General features: G+C 38.3%; 1 protein-coding gene across 1 annotated transcript in view; it reads right to left on the bottom strand.

The window, feature by feature from the left end:
* btv (beethoven) overlaps positions 1-25000 on the bottom strand; it is a 594436-nt gene that overhangs the window by 540192 nt on the left and 29244 nt on the right. The window contains exons 4-5 of the mRNA XM_068226811.1: positions 14175-14345; positions 6015-6150 (exon numbers count right to left, since the gene is read on the bottom strand). Coding sequence (XP_068082912.1) covers positions 6015-6150; positions 14175-14345 — 307 coding nt within the window. The remainder of the gene's footprint in view (positions 1-6014; positions 6151-14174; positions 14346-25000) is intronic.

Genomic DNA, 25000 nt, shown 5'->3' with positions numbered 1-25000 from the left:
GGGCGTAGTGTGGCGCGGCAAGTCAGGAACCTGTTGACATCTATAAAGCGATCATAGAACTATACCCAGCAACAAAAAGAAATGAGATAATATGTTCCACCCAGCAGATAACAGTTTTATTTTCAAACCACATTTATTTTTAGGTTTTGCATACGTTTCTTTATTTTTCTACATAGTTGCCTTCTTTATTTAGGCACTTGTCATACCTTAAAACTAAGTTTTGAAATCCCTCTTCAAAGAAGTTTATGCCTGCTCTGACAGGCAAGATTTCACGGCACTTCCCACTAAGATGACATTTCAGCTGCCAGAAAAGGTGGAAATCACTCAGAGCAAGGTCAGGGTTATATGGTGGGTGATCTAAAACTTCACACCTAAAAGAGTCAATCAGTTCCCGAGTCTGGACAGCAGTGTGTGGCCTTGCGTTATCGTGAAGGAGTGAAATTCCCTTTGTCAACAAGCTGTGTCTTTTGTTCTGAACTGCACATCAGGGACCTAGACACTTGAGGAAAATCCACTGAGAGCAGTTATCATAAATCTGCTATCCTCATGAATTTTCATGTCAATTGCAGTCACCAAATCTTCTGCGATCACAGATGGTTGACCTGAGCATTCTTCCACATGAACATTTTCACGGCTACGGCCAATTTCGCTCATTGCATTATCACCATACACCTCACAAAGCTGATGATGAATGTCTCTTGCACTCAAAAAACGTATTATAGACTTTATCGCACACACAGCGGGCGATTCAATAATCTTGAACATTTTAAAGATGCACAGTTCAGCGTACAGGTTAGCTAAACAGCTGTAACTGACATCTGCTGTTCGCAAAAGATGCCGGGAGGTAGCGCGCAGGCTTACTTACTTAAAAAAAAAAAAAAAACCTCGTAATTAATACTTTAACATTTGTCTAATATGAACTCTTGAATAATTTGAATTTTTTGTCCCTTCAGCTTCAAAATAACCAAGCCGAACTGTATTATATCCAACATACTATGTCCCTTTTCTCCTTCTGTGCTTATTTTCATGTTCCATGTTCCTTCTGAGGATCGACGGTAGTGTTGACTTCAAGATCCCAAAATCATTGGTTCAAACCTGGCAGAAGCTGTCAAACTATTAAACGGCAGACAATCCATTCAATGCTTCAAGCCATACAATTTTGGCATTTAAAAGATCTTTGAATTCAGTGTTTATGGGACAAAGTTACTTAAAACTCAGCAATAGCATTCTGGTTTAGCTATCACAAAGTAGAGTTGAACAAAATGTCAAATGTCAAAACTGACACACAAGCACATTAAATGATGTGAATTGAAAGTGCCTGCACATAGTAGATGATAATGAAGATTCAATGAAATTTACACTGATGGCATTGGGTTAGTTGAACATAGTTGCATTCTGCTGCTGCCAACTTCTTTTCCTCTAACATCAGAGGCTTAGAAGTTGTTGTCACCTTACCTGTTGGATCCACCTTTTTGATAGGACTTCCTCTTCAATGTATGGCAGATAGCAGAAAATGCCAACCAATTATATTCAAATTTGATCTTGAGCACATGAGCAAAGCACAAACTGCACTTCACAGTCAGCCTAAAAAGCTGAGGCCGGGCTGACAATAACAGATAGAAGAGAGTTTTACAAGAATTTGAGAACTACACTATAATGGTATTTCTTGCATCACAAAAACAAATTAATAGATTACTAATGATCAAATTTGTTAGCTCAATTTCACCATTCTGTCTTTTATTACATTTATTTTTAATCTTTTGAAGGTCTGGAGAAAAAACAAAGAACATTTCTGAAGCTGAATTTGAACATCAAGATAATTATTATTATTATTATTATTATTATTATTATTATTATTATTATTATTATTATTATTATTATAATATATAATTCGCTGGGGCCATCAAGGACCACGTTAAGTCTTGTTGCATTTGACACTGAACTTGGCCTTCTTTAGAGCTTAAATTTCCCTCATTCTTTGTGAGTGGGCCTGCTTACGCTCCTCTCTCCAAGGGGCACCGTGTCTTCTCTTCGGTTGCTCGTCTCGGTTTAGCCCATTCGTCAATATTTTCTTGCGGAAGAGATCTCTGTTAAGGGCGTCTTCAGCTGAGATATGTAGCATTTGCAGGTCTTCTTTGGTATTTCTAAACCAGGGAATTGTGGTTTTGGGCTTTGAATCAAAAAAGTGAAAGATTTCTTTAGTTAACTTTTTTCCGTCCATTCTTTTCAGATGACCGTAAAATAGTGCCCGTCTTTTTCTGATTGTGTCGGTAATTTTCTTATTTTGCTGTAGACTTCCTTGTTGGATCTCTTTGGATGGATTCCATTTTTGTACTTTGATCCCAAGATTCCTCTCACAATTTTGCGTTCTCTTTTCTCCAGTTCTTCAAGGAGTCCTTTGTTGGCATTTAGAGACAGGGTTTCGGCTGCATATAGAACTACTGGCTTCAGAACTGTTTCATAGTGACGTATCTTGGTGTTTTGGGAAAGGCATTTTTTGTTGTAGATTGTGCGGGATGTTTGGTAGGCTATTTCCAGTTTGCGTACTCGCTCCTGAAGTGCTTCTTTGTCCAGTCCATTTTTCATGATGATCTCACCCAGGTATTTGAATTTGTCTACTCGGGTGATGTCCCCGTATTTTGTATGGAGTTTTGGTGGAGCCTCTTTGATGTTAGTCATTACTTCAGTTTTCTCAAACGATATCTGCAAACCAGTTTGTTCGGCAATTTCCTTTAAAATTTCAACTTGAGCTCTAGCGGTTTCTATGTCGTTTGAGAGAACAGCAATATCATCGGCAAATGCTAAGCAGTCTGTTGTGATCCCCTTGGATTTGGTTCCTATTCTCAATGGACTGTAGTTGGTTTTCTGTAATCTCACCCGCCAGGTTTTGATGATCTTTTCAAGAACACAGTTGAAGAGTATCGGGGATAGCCCATCACCTTGTTGGACTCCAGTTTTGATGTCAAAGGAATGCGAGAGACATCCGTGGAACTTCACCTTGGATTTTGTATCGGTCAGGGTGGCTCTAATTAATGCCAGCAGTTTCAAATCAACTCCAAATTCATTTAAGATGTTGAGCAGGACTTCCCGGTCAATGGAGTCATACGCTTTCTTAAAGTCCACAAAGACAGACACATACTGCTTGGACCTTAGTGTATAATATCTGATGATTGTTTTGAGAGTTTGGATCTGTTCAGCTGTTGAGCGACCTTTTCTGAACCCTCCTTGGTATTCACCTATTTGATGTTCGACTTGTGCTTCCAAACGCTCCAGGATGGCAAGTGATAGAATTTTGTAAGTCACGGGTAGCAAAGATATTGCTCTGTAGTTGTTGATGTTCTTCATGCTGCCTTTTATGTGTAGTGGATGGATCAAAGCTATTTTCCAATCTTCGGGTAGGGTCTCCTTGTTCCAAATTTCTTCTATTAGCTTTTGCATGTTATCAAGCGATTCATATTTCCATAGTTCTGCTACTACTGAGTCTTCACCCGGCGCTTTGTTATTTTTGAGACAGGCAATGTGGCGCTTGATTTCATCTCTGTCGAGTGGTCTGGAATCTGGGTACCTGAGTAAGGGTTCCTTGGTCTCAATGGCGCTTTGCGGTTTAGAGCAATTAAGTAAATTCTTGAAGTAATCTGCCAGAATGCTGCAATTTCCTTCATTTGACGTAGCCAGTGTGTCGTCCTTTCGCTCAAAGCATAGAGATGGTGGTTTATAGCCAGTGAGTTTGCGTTTGAAGGCTCTGTAGTACTCTCTGCTTTCATTCTTCCTAAAGTTTTGTTCTATCTTTTCAATGAGAGATTTTTCGTATTTACGTTTCTCAGTTCTGAACACCCTAGCTGCTTGGGCACGTTGGGTTTTGTAGGTTTCCCAATCATTTTCTGATTTCGTAGAGTAGTACTGTTTCCATGCATTGAGTCTTTCTTGGAGGACTGATTCGCAGGTACCATTCCACCAGGCATGCTTTTTGCTTCTCTTGATTTCTGCAACGTCTTTGACAGCCTCAACAAGGAGACTTTTGGCATTGTTAAAGTCACAGTCATTTGGTCTAGCCTTCTCCTGGAACTCCTCGACCCTTTGCCGAAGTTTATCGTTGTCGAAGCGTGTGATCTGTTTGGTTGTCTTCCTTGTGTTTGCGGGAATTGGTTTGAATTTGATAAGAGACATATAATGATCTAAGGCCACACTGATGCCTTTCTTTACCTTCACATTCATAATCTCAGGGCTGTTTCTCCTGGAGATTGCAACATGATCAATTTGGAACTCTCCGAGAGCTTGGACGGGAGAACGCCAAGTCATTTGCTTTCTGGGTAGATGACGAAAGTGGGTCGACATGACCTGCAGGTTGTGATTTTCGCAAATGGACACCAGTCTTTTGCCGTTGGGATTGGTTCTTTTGTGAGCAGGGTAATTTCCTATAACTTTCTTGTACTTCTGTTCACGACCTAGTTGGGCATTGAAGTCACCCAAAAGAAGCTTGACATGGTGTTTGGGAATTTTGTTTAATTTTTCATCCAGTAGGTCCCAGAAATTATCAACTTCGTCTGGATCAGACTTGTTCTTATTGTTTGTAGGAGCATGTGCATTAACTACGGCGTAGGTTTTGTTCGCGCATTTAATTGTGAGTATAGACAATCTGTCATTCACAGGTTCGAAATTTGCAACCGATTTAAGGATCTTGGTTCTAACAGCAAACGCGGTTCCAAGCATCACAGCTCCATTGAGGATTCCTCTTTGCGCTTTGCTCTTGAAAAATCGGTAGCCTTCGGATTCAAAAATCTCTTCATCTGGATACCTTGTTTCCTGTAGGGCCATTATGGATATCTGATTTTCGTGAAGAGCTTTGGTGAGGGTTTTCAGCTTGCCAGTTTGTGTAAGTGAATTTATGTAGAAAGTTGCTAGAAAGGTTTTAGATTTTGGCCTGAGTTTTTGACCCTTCGGGGCACACCGAGACATTCCGACTCGTCTCTTGCATGATGTCGAGTCTCTCCCAGAATCCGAACGAGACTCGTGCGCCGTGGCATACACGACGAGGGATTTATCCGAAGATTTACCCCCTGGGGTATGTTTCTTGAAATGTTGTGCCATCATGCTTTTTGACTTGACTTTGCTTTGGACGGGTACCCATCCTTTTACAACTAGGGTTGTTAGCCCTAGAGGTTGCCTCAAGATGTTTTCTGGCTTCTGGTCATTTACCAGTCTTCGCCGTAACCCTGGCAAGGGACCAGTTTTTTTTTTCACGGTGATATTTTATTTCCCTGCTACCCTCTGACTCTGCTGGCGGCAGAGCCAGCGAGCTTCCCCAATTCCAATGGGACGCGCCCGATGGTGGTAACCGGTAAATCCCCACACGGGATTATTATTATTATTATTATTATTATTATTATTATTATTATTATTATTATTATTATTATTATTATTATTATTATTATTATAATATTTTATTTCTATTTTTTTTAATTTTATTTTTTTTTCCAGAAGGTTGGCTCCCATCACAGAGATTCTTGCTTTAGATTTTGCAGCACATAACAGTACAACTAGTACAACAGTTGAACCAATTTTTCAGATTGTCAATCCAAGAAATGCATCTTCTTCCCTGTCTTTTTGTGACTTGTTTCTTCCCTTGAATTTATCAGGAGGAAACTAGATTAAATAAGGGATCGAAGATCAAAAGTACAATTGCAAAACATATGAGATGGCTACAGGAATACTGAAAATCTGAGCCTGCAGTGCTGGCCTCTTGTGGAAACTAAAGACAAAACAAGTGTCAATACCACAAATAAAACAAGTTCTGTTTGGTATAATGTTACACTGATTTCCAAAATATATTTAAGAAAATTAGTCATGTGATACAAATACTTATATCGGCCTCAGGGGAATTAAATGTAGACTTGTGAAATTTACGTCTGCAGGAAAGACTGAGAAAACATTTCAATTTAACACAATACATCAGAAAAGTAAACAAGAACATAAAATATTAGGCCTATACATGAAACATGAACAGAAATACTTACCCAACACATTTTCATTTCTTTTGACATTCTGGTAAGAAAGAGGATCTGTTTTATGCAGCATACTTCTGAGTCCAGATTCCAACTGGACAATCAAGTCTTGAAGCTTAGGATCACATTCCTGACTCCACTTATCATCCTAAATTTAAACAATTAAAAACAAGCAAATAATATATTTGTGGAATTTCATTGCAAAAGTTACCACATCTAACTGCACAAAATTTTCACAAAACAACAAAGACTTTCTATGGGAATGCTGGTACCAATGATGTAACTTTTAAATGCATTTAAATTTACAAACCTATCTGGACAATTAACTTTCCATCTGCTTAATGATGGACTTAATTTCAGTAATTAACAGCATAAATATATCATGATACTCGTTTGGCTTAATTCGTTTCCGAATAACTATTTCTTCCAATAAATTAATTTCTGTCTGTAGATGTACTTTTGATGACTGATTAGATCTGACCAATCCTACCATGGAACAAGCGTCTAGATTGCACAGAACTGTTGGAGGAGGGCGTGGTTGTACTGGACAGAGTTTTCATGCTTGTCTTCTGGCCTTTCACTCCTGCCATTTAAATTTACAAACCTATCTGGACAATTAATTAACTTTCCATCCGCTTAATGATGGACTTAATTGCAGTAATTAACAGCATAAATATTTCATTTGGTACTTGTCAGCTTAAGTCGTTTCTGAGTAACTATCTTCTTCCAATAAATTAATGTCTGTCTGTAAATGTACTTTCAATGACTGATTAGATCTGACCAATTCTACCATAGAACAAGCATCTACACAGACTGCACAGAATTGTTGGAGGAGGGCGTGGTTGTACTGGACAGAGTTTTCATGCATGTCTCCTGGCCTCTTCACTCCTGCATCATTCCCCTTCAAACAGATTGACAGCAACAGGGATGGTCTGGTACCAAATTGAACAGTCTTGAGGAAACATGTCCCAGGTTTGTAGATTGAGACCTATCACCTTCACAGTGTGCTTCAGCTGATCCTTGCAGTGCCTGACAGGGGCTCCACATTGTCTGGTGCCAGAACAAAGTTCGCGACACAGGATTTGGCGAGGAAATATGACCACTCCATCTAAGCTGACGACCGATGATGGACAATTCTATACCCTTGGCATGCACTTTTTCTTCAAAAACAGCAATGTTGGTAACATGGTCTTCCCTTTTAATTCTAAGGATGAATCGAAGTTTTTGTTGGTGGAAGCGCTCAAACTTTTTCAAGCCATGTTGGTAAAGAGTCCAAGTTTCACAACCATACAGCATTGCTGTGATGACAACAGCATGGTACACTGTGAGTTTCATGTCCATGGTCAGGTCTTTATTCGTGAACATCCGATGTGATACTCGCCCAAAAGCTCACAACTACAACACACAGCGATGATACTACTCAGGTACAAAAAATGGTCTACCTGCTCCAGTGGAGGATCTGAAATGGAGATGTTGAAAAGTGGAAGGGTTGTGCCTGGTGAAGGTTGTGCCAGGACCTTGGTCTTTTGAATGTTAATGGTGCAAACAAAATGATCACATGCAGTCTTGTAGCAGTTAACTGACTGTTGCAATTCCTCTGGCATGAGTGTAGGTGATCCAGAATCATTTGCATACAACATTTTGGTTATCTCTGTGACCTGGGTGAGCCTCCGGGAGCTAAGTCTAGCTAGGTTGAAAAGCCCTCTATCAAAACAATACCTGACCTCCACACTTGGGTTGTTCAAGGTGACTCATATAGCATGGCAGCCAAATATAATACAAAAAGTGTTGGAGTAAGCACACAGCCTGGTTTCAGGTTCTTTTATGACTGGTTTTACGTCGCACTGACACAGCTAGGTCTTATGGCGACGATGGGATAGGAAAGGCCTAGGAGTGGGAAGGAATTGGCCGTGTCTTTAATTAAGGTACAGTCCCATCATTTGCCTGGTATGAAAACGGGAAACCACGGAAAACCATCTTCAGGCCTGCCAACAGTGGGGCTCAAACCCACCATCTCCCAGGTGCAAGCTCACAGCTGTACGCACCTAACCGCACAGCGAACTCGCCCGGTAACAGGAAATTCATCCAATATCTTATTCTGAAGGCAAACCTGCCCGGTCATGCCTAGTGATGATTTCAATGGGTAACCTTGATACTGAGGCCGGAATATGTACCTATGCATTATCATCATCTCTTGGTTAACAAGAAGTACGAACTTTTCAGTTCCTTGCGACATTAAATTTTAATGAACAAGAATCTCACAAGCTGTTTGTCTACTAGGAATGCAAGAAATGAAGTGAATATATACTTGAACGAACACCTTATACCCTACAATTAATCTCTCTTCAAGAAGGCTCGTGATGCTAGGACAAAGGGAATTGAACGTGCATTTGTGAGACAAGGGAGGATTCTGGCAAAAATCTCTGCCACCTCCCTTGAAGTGTTTACAATAAAATGTGAAGACGATATTGAAAAATTGATTAGGCTTGCAGCATCTAGGCCTAAATGAGCTGTCAGTCTTCACAGTTTCTTTTTTATGTTTTATGTTTGTTTTTTGTTTTTTTTTCCTCTTCTTTTAAACTACACTAATGACAGAAAGACAATGGAACTCATACTTTCAGTATAGAGGCTTGGTTACCTCACTTGGAACAATTGCTCCATCCTTGAGAATAATGTATCTCAATTCTCGTAGCATATGAAATGGTAAGTTAGAGATGATTGCTGATCACATAGAGTTAATTCAGAATATCAATTTTATAGTTGTTGTTGAAACATGGTTGTCTGTAAATGGTGATGAGTCTAACTTCTACAATATCACAGGTTATGAAGCATTTCATTCATTTAGAATTCCTTCTGAAAAATCACTTATGGGTGGGAGAGAATCATTTTACGCTAAAAACAAATCGTGGCAATGTAATATCATCTATAATGTCCAAAAGCATCATAATATTCTGGTTTTGGACATTTCTAAGTCAGGGTGCAGTTATATTATTATGGCTGTTTACAATCCATTCACTTCAAACTGAACACAGCTATGTGATGACACAGAAATAATACTAAACAAAATAAATCATAGAAATATAATTGTTGTTGGTGACTTCAATATAAATTTACTCTCAAATACAGTATTAACTAATGAAAGTAAAATGTTCATGCAGATCTACGGCCTTAGAAACTGTAACACAATATACCCTACCAGACTGAGTTTGAACAATTCACTAATCAACCACTTTCTTCTTCTTGCTTCCGAGGTCCCTCACTGCTCTGGTTTAAGAATTTCGTTCAAATTGACAACAATATGTTCAGACTGGCATGAATAAAAGTGAACCACAAAAGATCTCCCTTGGTGTACCACAAGGTTCCATATTGGGTCCTTTTTTTTTTTTTTTTGCTATTGGCTTTACGTCGCACCGACACAGATATGTCTTACAGTGACAATGGGAGTGGAAAGGGCTAGGACTGAGAAGGAAGTGGCCATGGCCTTAATTAAGGTACAGCCCCAGCATTTGCCTGGTGTGAAAATGGGAAACCACGGAAAACCATCTTCAGGGCTGCCGACAGTGGGGTTCGAACCCACTATCTCCCGAATACTGGATACTGGCTGCACATAAGCGACTGCAGCTATCGAGCTCGGTCCAATTTTGTTTCTCATATATATTAATGACACAGCCCTGGGTTCTTTTAAGGGTAAAATATCACTTCTGGCAGATGATACTTCACTGTTCTATTCATCAAATTCTGAAGATGAAATAGTTGCAGATATCCAGCATGACTGTCATATCTTAGATGAATGGCTGAGAAAAAAATCTTCTAACAGCCAATTACACAAAAACTGCCCATATGATGTTCCATAAATCACAAAATGACCTAAATGCAACTACAAATATATTATTTGGCACGACAAAGTTGCAATGGGTTAAAGAAATTAAATATCTTGGACTAATAATTGATAGCGCTTTCTCATGGACACCTCATATATTAAACGTAAAAAAATAAAATCTCTCTCTTGGTTGGTATCATTGGCAGGATTAAGTACCTACTAACAATTGACACCCTTCATCTAATTTATTTCACAATGATACAATCTTGACTTTCATACTTGTGTTTCACTTGGGGCAAAGCAACCCAAAATAACTTAAATACTTTGGAGGTCTTACAAAACAGGGTTATTAGATTTACGTATGGATTCCATTCTCGAAATAAAATGTACTCTGAAACAAATATATTACCTCTTAAGAAATTAAACTCATTAAATGCATCACTTCTTATTCATAAAGTCTTGCATAATAAAATGTTCACCAACTCTGAATTTCCTAAAGTCACTGACATCCATTCATATAAGACAAGGCAAAAAAATTAATTACATGTTCATCAAAATTATACACTAAGGGAGTGCAACACTTACTAATATCTGAATTTAACAGCGTTCCTGACAATATAGCAATCATCTCAAAAACTGTGCCATTTCGTAATAAGCTTAAGAAGTACCTGTTATTTCCAAAGACACCTTAAAAGTCAAAACATTGTTCCTCTTGTATTTTTACTTTGATAATAATCCACTTACTTAATATAATACTCTCTATTAGGTAAATAGTGATACTCAAAGTAGTGATACGCAAAGCATATGTAAAACCACTATTATTACTCTTTCACTTTTAGACCTTACGCGTTAATCTGCTACTGTTGTGATTATCTATGTATTGTTCCTCCTGACAGAGCTCTTGCTCTCTGGAACCCTATTTATCAATAAAATTTTAAAAATTAAAATTCAGATAGAAATTTCAGATAAAAACAATTTAGATTGTTCAATCTAAGTAGGCAATACCTTAGGTAGGACGTTGTACTGATGATATTAAAGGACATAATATTGGTTAAATATGATGCTAAACTCCATTTTTCAGTTAGAGGAGTAGACCATGAATGAACAAGAAAAATAGGTTTAGAATGATGAGAATTGCTAGATGTAGACGATAATTGACCAGTTTAACTTATAAGAAAGCATATTAAAGAAGAAATGGCCTTATTTCAATTCTTCTTCTTCTTTTATGACCACATAATCACTTTAGTCAGTCCGTCGTTCAGGTCTCTTTGAAGGGATTGTTCGGGCTTTGCGGTCCTCCCAGTACTTCTTCAGACGCTCCGATCTTCGTGCCCTTTCCTCAGTTGAAAATGTGCGTGTTGTTGGTTTGTTTTGTGTAAGGGTAAAGCGGAGGTTTGTATTCTTGAGTTTTGTATTCAATTTTATCTTATTTTTGGTGTCTTCTGTTGTAAGGCCTATTTCCTTCAGATCCTCTCTTACTTCTCTGATCCATTTACATCCTGTTGTGGTATTTTTTGAGACGAGATTGTGTTGTACTAGTTGTTTCAGAAGTCTCGAGTCCTGCATCCTCATGATATGTCCAAAGAATCCCAGTCTCCTCTTACGCATAGTATCTGTAATGGGTTCTAGCTCTTTGTACACGACTTTGTTAGGTATTAACCGCCACTGTCCATCTTTCTGATATTTTTTGTTGATACAGGTTCTTCCAATCCTCCTTTCAATTTTCTGAAGTCTGTCAGTCTTTGATTGTTTATTCAGGTAAAAGAGTGTTTCTGCTGCATATGTAGCTTCCGGTTTTATAACTGTGTTGTAGTGTTTTATTTTTGTATTTATTGATAGACATTTCTTTTTGTAGATATCCCATGTTAATTTTTGTGCTTTAGCTAATCTATTTGTTCTTACTTGGATTGAGATTTTTTCATTTAAGTTATGTGTTATTACTTCTCCAAGATATTTAAACTGAGTTACTATTTTGATTTTATTACCATTTATGGTGACTTCTTTTAGCTGTGTTGGTTTTTGGGGCATAATTTCTGTTTTTTCAAATTATATTTTGAGGCCAATTTTATTTGCAATGTTTTGAAGTTCTGATATCTGGGTTTTTGCTTCTTTTATGTCCACTGCTAGTAATGCTAAATCGTCAGCAAAACCCAGGCAATTTGTTTTGATTTTTCGGCCAATCTTTATTTTGGGGGGACATTTTCTAAACCATTCCCTCATTACCATTTCTAGAGCACAGTTAAATAATGGTGAGAGCCCATCTCCCTGCCGTAGTCCAGTTTTAATTTCAAATGTCTCTGATGTTTCACCCCTAAACTTCACTTTTGACTTGGTATTGGTGAGAGTCAATTTTATCATGTTTATTAATTTGGGGTGTAGTCCGAGGTGTCTTAAAATTTTAAACAGAGATTCTCTATGGATGCAATCATAAGCTTTCTTGAAATCTACAAATGTTATCACCATATCTCTGTTTCTTCTCCTGTTATAGTCCATTATCAACTTAAGACTCATGATCTGATCAGGACAGCTCCTCCAGGGTCTGAAACCTCCTTGATATTCTCCTAGTTCTTTCTCAAGTTGTAAACTTATCCTATTAAGGATGATTATTGAAAATATTTTGTATGTTATGTCTAGGAGAGAGATTCCCCTGTAGTTATTAGGGTCGGTTTTGTCCCCTTTTTTGTGCAGAGGATGAATGAGGGCTGTTGTCCAGTGTTCTGGTAGTTCTTCTTTAATCCAGATAGAGACAAGTTGTTGATGGAGGGCAACTTTTGCTGAGGTTCCTGCATATTTCCAGATTTCCGCAAAGGTCTGATCTTCTCCTGGCGCTTTGTAGATTTTTAATTTATTCAGAGCTTGGTAGACTTCCTTTATTGTGGGGGGATTGATGTTTTCTGGTGATGTTTTTATCGGGGTGTTGGTGTCCAAATGAAGGAGTTCTGTAGGTTCCTCACAATTTAAAAGCTTGTTGAAATGTTTAGCCAGAATTTCTGCATTGTCTTTATTGTTATGGGCCAGCTTACCATCTTCATCCTTCATCAGTAGGGTCGGGGGTTCATATTTTTGGAGCTGCTTTCTGAAGGTTTTGTAGTAGTCCCTTGATTTAGGTTTACTGAACTGTTCTTCAATTAACTGCAGGGTGTCCTTATGATGTTGTCTTTTTATTCTTCTTAAGACTTGGGTAGTTTCTTTTCTCTGTTTTACTAGCTTTTGATAGGATATTTCTGTCTTTTGGGACTGATGTAATAGCCATGCCTGATGTCTTTTCTCCACTGTTTCATCACATTCACTGTTCCACCATTGGTGTTTTTTACGTGGTTTAATTGGAGCTAGGTCTTCTGCAATTTGTTTAAGGTTGTGTACTAAGTCTTCAAGTTTGTCTGTGATTTTTATTTTTTCAGTTGCTTTCTGGTAATTTTTGTTGTTGATTAGCTGGGTAGGATCTATTTTTCTTTTAGTTTTAAGGGTTTGCTTTTGTTGTCTCCTCTGGGGAGTGAGTTTAATTTTAATTTTAACTACGTAGCGATCTGAACCTGTGTCTATTCCTCGGAGGACTTTGACGTTATAGATCTCTTTGTGGTGGTATTTGTCCATGCAGACGTGGTCCAGTTGCCATTCTCCTTTATTTCAATTATGGATATGAAGCAAGTAGAATGTAAGATACATAAGCTAGTTGTACAAATGAAGAATCAGCAGTTCAGTGGTTGCTTATTTAATCAAAGAAAACAATTTGTACAGAACAATATTTTTCTCTTCCTATTTTTTTTCCCGAATCATTATGTTTAATAAATAGTTAGAAGTAATGATTAACTTGGTGTATTATTTTTAAGGATTATGATAGGATAGGATAGCTAGAAATAAGTTTTCGCATCTACGAGTTGGATGTTATTGCCAAGGTGTGTTGGATGGATACGTCCGTCAGCAAGAATGAGATTGATGATATAGTGTTCGACACGTCAGGTAGTCTTTTTCTCGGATCCCATGTTAAATTGAACCGAACTATGACATTCCCTGAGAAGCTGGCTGGGAATCCTTTTCATCGACCTGGACGCAGGTAGGGGTAAAGATTAAACACCATGATGTGAAAACAACCATAGTATGAGTCGAGTTGGATATATGAAGGGATTTTTCTCTCAATGGGCCTGGCAACATTGATGTCATATTACATTAATATTGAAAATAATAATTCTTTTGTAGAGTTTCAAATTCCAAACCAAATTTCAATTCTCTATCATTCTTCCTTCTGGGTGTGTTGGTTATCCCATTTCTGACACTATATTTAAATTGTTCAAGCCCACCAAGGCTTTTAACTCTTAAATTTAAAAAAGTAAACAATGAATTTCTTACAATACCTTCAATAGAGCTGGAGCATAAACTCTCTCAAGAGCATGATAAAGTGCAGACAATGGTGAGTCCACCATTGAAGAAACAAATATATTTCTATGGATGTTTTCCTGTGTTATTACATCAGGACAGATTTTGAAGAATACAAGAACTCTATCTGAGTTTTCACTGGGAATAACCTGAAATAATAAAATATACATGGTTATAAATAAGGTTCAGCATTAAATAGATATTACTGACAAGAGAATTAAGAAAAGAAAAAACTGAAAAACAAGTCAATAACCAAGTAGTAGAAGCACATGATACTAATGAACAGAGAATGAAAGAATCTGCTTCCGATCATACTGTTCAATAGTGAAAAAGTAAACTCGTGTCCTCATCCCGAGGTGGTGCAGCTCTTTTCAGGCACACCCCCAATGGAGGTGAGCTGCGTGTACCATTTGAACCACAGAACAGCCCAACTGCCATTCTATTCAATTATGTAGTATGAGAGACCTAATGTAGGCAGGCCCATATTTTTTTATTCTGCTGAGGCAGTCATTATTTTCCCACTCCTGTTTGTTACACGACTAACTGCAGTACAAACACTCATAAACATGGCTTTGGGAGGAAACAAATTGTCACCATCATTAACTGACAAATAATTGTCCATGCTCTTCACTGTATCTGTATCTTTTGAATTGAAAATATTATACAGTAAGTCAGAACAAGTACTTGTAAGTACCAGGTTGCTCGGCCGAACTTCTAAACTCTGATTTCTTGTAAAACAATTCTAGTTTTGAAATTTGCTTGATTTATTTGTTTTCCAAACACCTGTTTCCTTTGCTTGATTTTTGTCCTGTGCATGGCTTAGTTTAACTCTATAGGCACTCTTTCAGCAACACTTACTCTAACTAATCACTAAATCACACACCATATTGACCGCCTTACTATCACCCAGCATATACAGCTGCATGACTGGAAATTGCATCTTTCAGCTACTTAAATAGGATGCTTGGAGCAATTATTGACAATATTGCTGTCATGTATATTTTCGATAGTTAAAGCATTTTCTCTACACATTCACCAACAGAACAAACACTCTGCAGGTCTGACCTGGCTGAAATTAGGAACTGTTGGTCACATACACCAAATTTACTGTGAACGCATGCATGAGTAGAACACATACAGAAAAAGAAAAATATAAGTCCAAATTTTTCGCTGTAGTCTTTTGTCAGGGGAGGACAGAATGAGTGCTTACACAGTAAGTTGCTGCTCTCTATCTATTTCATTATGTATATGTATAAGGGGCAGTCAAATGAAAACCGAACACCTGCCGTAACACGCATTTAAAGTTTAAAACTTCATAATTGTTCCGTATTGAACTGAGAATCACAATACTGAAAAGAAAGTATAGAGGTTCCACCTTTTCAATACACTTTTATTAAGTTGTACCAATATTAAGTTACAACATGTTAACTTTGGGACTGGTTTCGACATATTTAAAGTGTCATCATCAGCCAATTAAGAGAACAGGGCAATAGGACTAAATCATAAACAATTATAAACACACATATAACAAATATAAGATGTTATTTACAGTCAAAAGGATGTACGTAGAAATATCAACACTTTTTATGAAGAAGTTCATTTGTAACGTGACAGTCTTGTATATTCCTGCTGAGCTGTAATCACGTAAAAAGACATTGAATTAATGGTAAATAACGAGTTAAAACGCTTGATCCAACTTAAAATCTTGAGGGATGACTCGTTAAAAGATTGATCTTGAGAGATGCAGCTTGTGTACAAATACTTGCAAAATGTGAAATATGAAAGAATAAATTTCTAATTCTGCAAATTCTAAGATTGCAAACCCCAACTGTATAGGTTTGTTTAAATGAACCTCTATGTTCTCGAACTCTCAAAAGTAGTAGTCATCAATTTTGAGGAACTTCTTCTTCTTTTTTTTTTTTTTTGCTATTGGCTTTACGTCGCACCGACACAGATACGTCTTATGGGACGATGGGACAAGAAAGGGCTAGGACTGGGAAGGAAGCAGCCATGGCCTTAATTAAGGTACAGCCCCAGCATTTGCCTGGTGTGAAAATGGGGAACCACGGAAAACCATCTTCAGGGCTGCCGACAGTGGGGTTCGAACCTACTATCTCTTGAATACTGGATACTGGCCGCACTTAAACGACTGCAGCTATCGAGCTCGGTGAGGAACTTCTTAGTGCCCACTAAAAATTAGTTTTCCCATCCACTGTTAATATTCATCTTGGCTTTTAAAACACTGAACTTCTTATATTTAAAGACATTTTCACAAGTTTTCCCATACAATGCATTATTTGTTTTCACAAATCATTGTACGGTTTCGTACAAGCATTTCGTCATTTTACAATACTATAATCAACATATTCTTTCAAGACAAAACCTTTGGAAAATATATATACTTCGTGTACACGGAATATCCTCAGACCTTGAAAAACTGATCAAGGTGTATAAAACAGTTTTCAGTGATATCAAGGAAAGGGCCTTTGTTTAGGGTGCTGAGAATTTCGATATCTTGGTCTATTGTAGTAAAACTATGTTTTACATCATTCATATGTTGCCCTACTGCCAAAAACCTGTTACATTTTATTGCATTAATGTGTTAACATGGTTAACGTGACAGTCTTGTATATTCCTGCTGTGCTATAATTACGCAAAAAGGCGAATTTATTGTAAATAACGAGTTAAAAAGCTTGATCCAACATAATTCCAAAGATAATTCTAAACCAGTTGCTTACTCCACCTTTTCCTTCAAAGAAAACGTCTACAATATTGCTAATATCTATTTGGCGACCTGAAAAAAAACAATAATACCAATATAAATGGTCCGTAAATGAAATGTCGTATGGCTTTCAGTGCCGGGATATCCCAGGAAGGGTTCGGCTCGCCAGGTGCAGGTCTTTCTATTTGACACCAGTAGGTGACCTGCGCGTCGTAATGAGGATGAAATGATGATGAAGACAACACATACACCCAGCCCCCGTGCCATTGGAATGAACCAATCAAGGTTAAAATACCCGACGCGGCCGGGAATCGAACCCGGGACCCTCTGAACCGAAGGCCAGTATGCCGACCGTTCAGCCAACGAGTCGGACAATGGTCCGTTATTGGACATTATAAAATTTCCAGCTAACTCATTCTTGGTTGCCAGCGTTTCGCCCTCGTGTGCTAGGGTGGGCTCATCAGTTGGTACCTAGCACACCTACCAATACGCTGGCTAGTGCATACCGTGGAGGCCACTGCGCAGGCTAACTGGAGCCACCGGCAGTGTCAATGCACTAAGAGACTTTGTCTCATTATCAAAAATTGATGCCTGCTTGGTCATCAGATGATATAGATGTTGATTCCCATAGGGAATCTGAAATATTTGTCCTGAATGAGTAAATTTATAATACCAATATAAATGGTCCGTTATTGGACATTATACATTTTCCAGCTAACTCATTCTTGGTTGCCAGCGTTTCGCCCTCGTGTGCTAGGGTGGGCTCATCAGTTGGTTCCTAGCACACCTATCAATACGCTGGCTAGTGCATACCGTGGAGGCCACTGCGCAGGCTAACTGGAGCCACCGGCAGTGCCAATGCACTAAGAGACTTTGTCTCATTATCAAAAATTGATGCCTGCTTGGCCATCAGATGATATAGATGTATTGATGATATAGCGTATTGATAGATGATATAGATGTTGATTCCTATATCATCTGATGGCCAAGCAGGCATCAATTTATGATAATGAGACAAAGTCTCTTAGTGCATTGGCACTGCCGGTGGCTCCAGTTAGCCTGCGCAGTGGCCTCCACGGTATGCACTAGCCAGCGTATTGGTAGGTGTGCTAGGTACCAACTGATGAGCCCACCCTAGCACACGAGGGCGAAACGCTGGCAACCAAGAATGAGTTAGCTGGAAAATTTATAATGTCCAATAACGGACCATTTATATTGGTATTATAAATTTACTCATTCAGGACAAATATTTCAGATTCCCTATGGGAATCAAACATCTATATCATCTGAAAAAAAAAACCAGTCGTGGATGTTTGTTTCATTCGGATAAGGAAGTGCAAGGGTGGGTGCGGTTGTGGATCCATTAGCGACCTACATATTTCTACAAAACTTGAATTGATTGCCTCGTCTCCCAGTGGGATAAATGTATTAACGCTTTTGGTAATTACTTTTGAATAAAACCATTCCATGGTCACGTTGTAGCGGGTGTTCGATTTTCATTTCACTGCCCCTTATATTTTGCTCCTGTTAGCTTTCTTACCTGAACATTCAGTTGTTAAACTGTTAACAGCCAATAACTTATAACTTAGTAGCAAAATAAAACATGGGTTAATAGTGATTTATAGTGAACTAGGTTCCACAATATCTGGAGATAGGAAATGACAATCTACAAAATTACATTCAACTTTTAAATGTATTTCAGGTGTAATTTGCCTATGCTTGAGAACAGCATTCCATGATGGTTTCTTGGGAGGAATTACATGATGAAAAAGGTTAAGCTGTGATATTGGACCTTAACAGATGTTTCCATTTCTCATTTTTTTTTTAAATTTGTGAATCATTCGTAGGCTTTTCAGGCACAAATGCCGGCCCCTAAATTCTGCCACCCCAAGGCAAATACCCTGATCTGCCTTTGGTAAATATGGGCCTAAGTGCATACCTTATATTTACATGGCTTGACTATCCATGTACTGTATATTCTAGTTTATGCATTTCAACATAAAAAGAAGTTTTCTCCATCTAGAACCATCATCAGTTGCCAGAACTATATTTGTTTCATCCAGATATCATCAACATCTAGCATCTGGGTCATCTCAATTCAGAATTTACAATTTGTACAGGTGTACTGTGATCATGTACTGTGGAAAAGACAAAAAGAGAAGCCAAGTGAACATAGACGGAGAACGGTTAGAGAATGTAGAACAGTTTACTTATCTGGGTAGCATTATTAATGGAAGTAATGGAATCAATCCTGAAATTAATAACAGACTAAGTAAAGGTACAACATTTTATCATGAAGTCAGAGAGCTTTTATGGGATGACAAAGTACCCAAGAGAATGAAATTAATATTATATAAACAGTATTTCATACCAATTGTAACATACGGACTAGAAACGCTGGTAACTAATAAGAGACAAGATAGTAAGATCCAAGGAGTAGAAATGAAATTTTTAAGAACATCGGTTAAACAGACAAGAAGGGATAGAATTCAAAATATTAAAATCAGAGAAGAGCTAAATATAGAATTGTTAGTATAGAACATACAGAAAGCAAGACTGAGATGGTTCGGACATGTAAAAAGAATGGGAAAGGAACAGGTAGCAAGAAGGGAATTGGAAAGAGAACTTAAGGGAAAGAGACCAGTTGGAAGACTGAGAAGAAGGTGGATGGATCAGATGTGGAAGGACATTAGAGAAGCTGGATTGGATGTGGCGGAAGTAATGGAGCAGGAAAAGTGGAAGGACAGAAAGGAGTGGAGATGGCTTGTTAACCACACCCGGGCGACTGTAGTGGGACAATGATAATAATGATCACAGGTGTAACTATTCTGATTTTAACATGTTCCTTATTATTTTATGTGCAGTTCTAATTCCCTTTTACTGTGTCACAAGATTCCTTGTGGCTCATGTTAACTTCTGCAAGCACATGTTTTATTTATTCTCCATGAGAGATTATCAGCTTATAAACAATAAATGATCCAGCAGAGAGTGGGTTCGAACCCCACTGTCGGCAGTCCTGAAGATGGTTTCCCATGGTTTTCCATTCTCACACGAGGCAAATGCTGGGGTTGTACCTTAATTAATGCCAAGGCCGTTTCCTTCTCACTCCTAGCCCTTTCCTATCCCATCGTTGCCATACGACCTCTCTGTGTCAGTGTGATGTAAAGCCAATTCTATACAAACAAACAGTAAATGACCATGGGGGTTCTGAAACAAGAACACAATTACCTGCATGGTTAAATATCACTACACATACTTTAGTAATAGGACTGACTCTCTATCAAATGAAATACAAATGGTGATGAAGAATTTTAAGAGAATTTTAAGTGAATCCTCAATATTGTGTTTAAGGCAATGTCATTTAGACGGGTTAAAGAAAATCTTAGGTTTTTTATATGTTTCCAAGTCAATAGTAGCACAGCATCCCTACTGCCAAACAGTAGTCCTACTACACATCAGTTTTTCAGTGGAACATGGTAGTGATCAGAGAGGTGTGGTAGACAGGGTTCGTAAATGGACTTCTGGCTGACTTCAGATACCTGATGTTGATCTGACTCAAAGCGAATTGTTGGATCTAATATTTCTATAGAACACTTTCCCGCCTTGTCAATATTTTACATATTTTATTATACTTAATTACCGTACATGTCTTCAGTTCAATCACCAATCATCAATCAAGCAATAGTGAAAGACATGGACTTTGCAAAATCGAGCAGAAAAGCTTGGAGAGTCTTAAATCGACTTACCGGAAAACATTATTCTAAAAAGCAGTGCACTAACTTGAGCCCAGATGCCATTGCAAATAGAATGGTTGAAGTCACCCGGCCAAGAGAGATAAATGCCATACGAAAACTGTGAAACGTAAGCTCACCGAGCTCAAACATGGAACAGAGAAGAATATGGAACTGTCTAGACCATTCTCTATTCAGGAAGTTAAAGCTGCTATCAAAATGCTGAAAACCGGTAAGGCTGCTGGCCGTGATAATATCTTCAACGAATTCCTTCGAAATATGGGTCCACATAGCATAAAGTGGATCACTTCTCTTTTTACTTACATCCTTCAGACTAACAAACTGCCGAAGCAGTTCAAACGGTCAAAGGTGATCGCCCTTTTTAAACCAGGAAAGTCGGAGCAGAGACCTGAAAACTACCGCCCAATAGCGCTTCTCAGTTGCACTTTTAAACTCTTGGAACGAGTCCTCCTCACTAGGACAGCACCACTCATTGACGCTGTAATTCCCCCAGGGCAAGCTGGTTTCAGAAGAAATCGTAGCTGCACTGATCAAGTTTTGTCTCTTACCACTCACATCGAGTCAGGCTTCCAAAAGAAGTTAAAATCAACAGCTGTCTTTATTGATCTGAAAAGTGCATATGATACTGTCTGGCGACATGGACTAATTCTTATAAAGTGCTGGAAGTAATTCCCTGCTTGGAAATTGAAAACCTAATTTCCAACATGCTCTGTGAGAGAGAGTTTGTAGTATTCCTAGGTGATTCTAAAAGTCACAAAAGAAAATTAAATAATGGTCTGCCACAGGGATCAGTATTGGCCCCAGTTCTCTTCAACCTCTACACCCATGACTTACCACCAACCACAGCTACTAAGTTCATCTATGCAGACGACATTGCACTGGTAGCTCAAAGCAGAAATTTTGAGGATGGAGAAGGCATTCTTTCAGCAGACTTGGTCAAAATGGCAACGTTCTTCAAGTCTTGGCGTTTGATCCCAAGTGCTTCTAAGACCGAGGTTTCGTGTTTTCATCTCAGCAACCGACTCGCAAACTACGAGCCATCTGTTTATTCCTTGGTGAAAAACTAAAGTACAACCCGTTCCCGCAATATCTAGGAGTCACACTGGACAGAACTCTGAGCTATGAAGAACATCTTACCAAGCTCTCTCACAAAATCGCTACAAGGAATAACATCCTGCAGAAGCTTTGTGGCAGTTCCTGCGTAGCCTCGGCTGACTGCTTACGATTAACAGGTATCAGTCTTGTCTACTCTGCAGCGGAATACTGTGCCCCGGTATGGCTGGAAAGTGCACATGTGCATAAAGTGGATACTAAGTTGAATGATACCATGCGGTGCATAACTGGTACTGTAAAGTCAACACCTCGCCACTGGTTACCCGTACTTAGTCATATCCCACCACCCCACCTATGGAGAAAGGAAGCTCTGCTGAGAGAAGCAAAGAAGATCTGGTCATCTCCCTCATTATCAGTTCATCAGGAATTTTGTTACCCATCGCCACGACGACTTTGATCTATGAGACCAGCAAGTACACTCGCCAGCCGACTCTTGAGGGATAATTTTAATCTAAACGAGAGCTGGCGGGATGAGTGGTCAATTTCAACATCTGGAACAAATGCTCATGACCTAAATCCAACCCAGAAAATGAAGGGATTCGACCTCCCAAGAAAACTATGGTGTCGCCTCAACAGACTGAGAACTGGGCATGGACGCTGCAATTTCTTACGCCATAAGTGGGGTTGGTTGGATTCTCCAATGTGTGAATGCAGTGAAGAGGAGCAGACCATGGACCTTGTCATCCTGCACTGCCCTCTTCATGTCTACTCCGGAAGCCCCAGCGACCTGTTTCATCTTTCAGAAAGTGCTGTAGAGTGGCTGAAACACTTGGTCCTGGACTTATAAATTTGTAGTTATAATCACCATACGATTAAATAAATAAAATAACCGTACATGTTTCGAGAGCTAACTACTCTCTTCTTCAGCGGTGCCAAAACATCAAATCTAAATATTTGGACTTGATACATTTGTACAAATATAGTTATCAACAGAACAATTATATATAAATCTTGAAATTGTTAAAATATTTCTTTGTTGCCATTAATGCTTTCACAGCCCATAGGTACTTATTTCTTTTATCATTTAGTGATGATGATGCTTGTTGTTTTAAGGGGCCTAACATCGAAGGTCATCGGCCCTTGTCATTTAGTAAAACACTATAAAATGTAAATTTAGACACAAAGAAACATTTTATTTCTTTTTTAGATGTAAATAAGGGTGTAATTTCCAAGAGCAGAGCAGATTTTAAATTTAGCATATAGTGACTTATTTAATAGGTTTTATTCATTATGTGATTTGAAATTTTCTATTTTAAAGTTTGTAATAAATGACAAAGTAAGTAAGTAAAAGTTGAAACACAAAGAATATAAGTCAATACGACAGGACTAACCAACATGGTTAAAATAGGCGAGACCGGGGCAAGTTGACGATGATAAGCTTTCTTTCGACATTCCGCCGGAAAATGGCGTGTTTTACGGCTGTGATGACATGATTATTACTGCTTACCTTTTCGTGAAACAGTACTGCAATATTCAAAGTTCTTGTTTAAATAGCTTTTTCATAAAGTAGTAAAGTTTATAATTATGTAAATTTCGTCATCTCTCCCCATGCCCGGGGTAAGTTGACGAACCTATTGGGGTAAGATGACGAGCATTCTTCTCAACTGTTTCATCACGGAACTTCACTGAAATTTGTTCAACACACAATTAACACGTGGAGTAACTTAATTTTAATAATGTACTGCACAAAGACATACATTTCTAAAGAACATAAATTTGAAAAATGTTAAAATACTTTAAAATAAATTGAAAATAACTTTTAGAAGTTCCTGCTAAAATTAATAACTACTGTGCACTACATTAAATACAAGAACTCTAAAGAAAACCGTTTTAAACTGGAATATACTCAGCACATATCACAGAGAAACCGTCAACTACCTTCATAACTGAGCAGTCTTCATGCCACCACACTTTACAATTATCATACACTGATCCAGTCTTCATTTAAACGATGAACATAGGCTAATTTTATTCACTGTTCTTCATAATATCTTTCTGTTGTCACTGCTGGAGAGCAATTTCCTCATCAAATATTTGTGGGTTGAATGAGTCAATCGCACAAGCTTCAAATCTTTCAATGGCGTTGCTCATAGTTGCATTACGAGACATGAGATTCTTTGACAGCATGCATTGCGGGTATTATGCTTACTTGTTCCCTGTCCTGTCTATCCGTCTCCCGTCAAAAATTTCTAGGTATTTCTGTATTTAGCTTAAGGGTAGGTGACTACGTGTAGCTTATACTTGGCTTGGGGTAAGATGACGAATTCGTCAACTTGCCCCCGTCATCTTGCCCCAGGTTGCTTAGGAAGCGGTTTGTCCTTATAATCAACAGACATCTTACAATCAAGATTCAGTTAACACTGAAGTAAGTAAGAAATACATTGACATTTAAAGAAAATAAAACAGTTAATTTGTATTGTGAGCACACTAGTAGTAGAAGCTTCCTGCACATACCTCAGATATTTTAGTGCGACAGTGCCAGACAGACACCCCCCTAACCACTGCATGTCTCAGACTGAAAAGAAATTTCCTTCTATGTGTAAGTTATACGTGTGAGATATCGGGCCCAAGGTCACATGGTAGCCAACTTAGTGAACAGAATACTACAAAAGTTATGGTTGATTTGTCATCTTGCCCCGGTCTCCACTAATCAATTTTGTTGGATCTAATACACGAGTTTTCTGGAGCACCGTTTACTGCGCCAAAATCACCTTGTTTAAAAGATCCATTAGAGGACTCACAGTGTACTTTTTCTCTTATGTACAGATGGCTGCCTATTCTTTCCTGACAATTCTTTCCTGAAATTTTCAAAACAGGTCCTCATTCAGTGTGTGTATTAGTAACTTAGTAGGACATCATGTATTGAATTTGGCTGTTACATTAGTATCCATTCTTGTTGGTCACAAAGGTAAATTATATCCAATTCATCCAGTTCAGAGCATCATAATTCAAAACAAAATATTACACATTCATATTGTCCACAGTGTTATTGATCAGTTACATGACAGAATCAAAACATAAAACAATAGAAAATCAACATTAATGCACCCGGATGTTGCAGTGAGGCCAATAATAAGTGAAAACTGGTCATTTTTCCCTCATTCCAAACATGTACTACTTCTTTCAGTGACTTATTCATTCTGAATTGTCTTGCATACTTGTTGCTGTGTAGCAGCACCTTTGTGGAACAATCAGCCGGTTAAACCGTTGCCCAGAG

This window comes from Anabrus simplex, chromosome 3, assembly GCF_040414725.1.
Source record: "Anabrus simplex isolate iqAnaSimp1 chromosome 3, ASM4041472v1, whole genome shotgun sequence".
Classification (NCBI taxonomy): Eukaryota; Metazoa; Arthropoda; class Insecta; order Orthoptera; family Tettigoniidae; genus Anabrus; species Anabrus simplex.
Note: the sequence above shows the minus strand (reverse complement) of the source record. Positions and strands in the feature narration are given on the sequence as shown.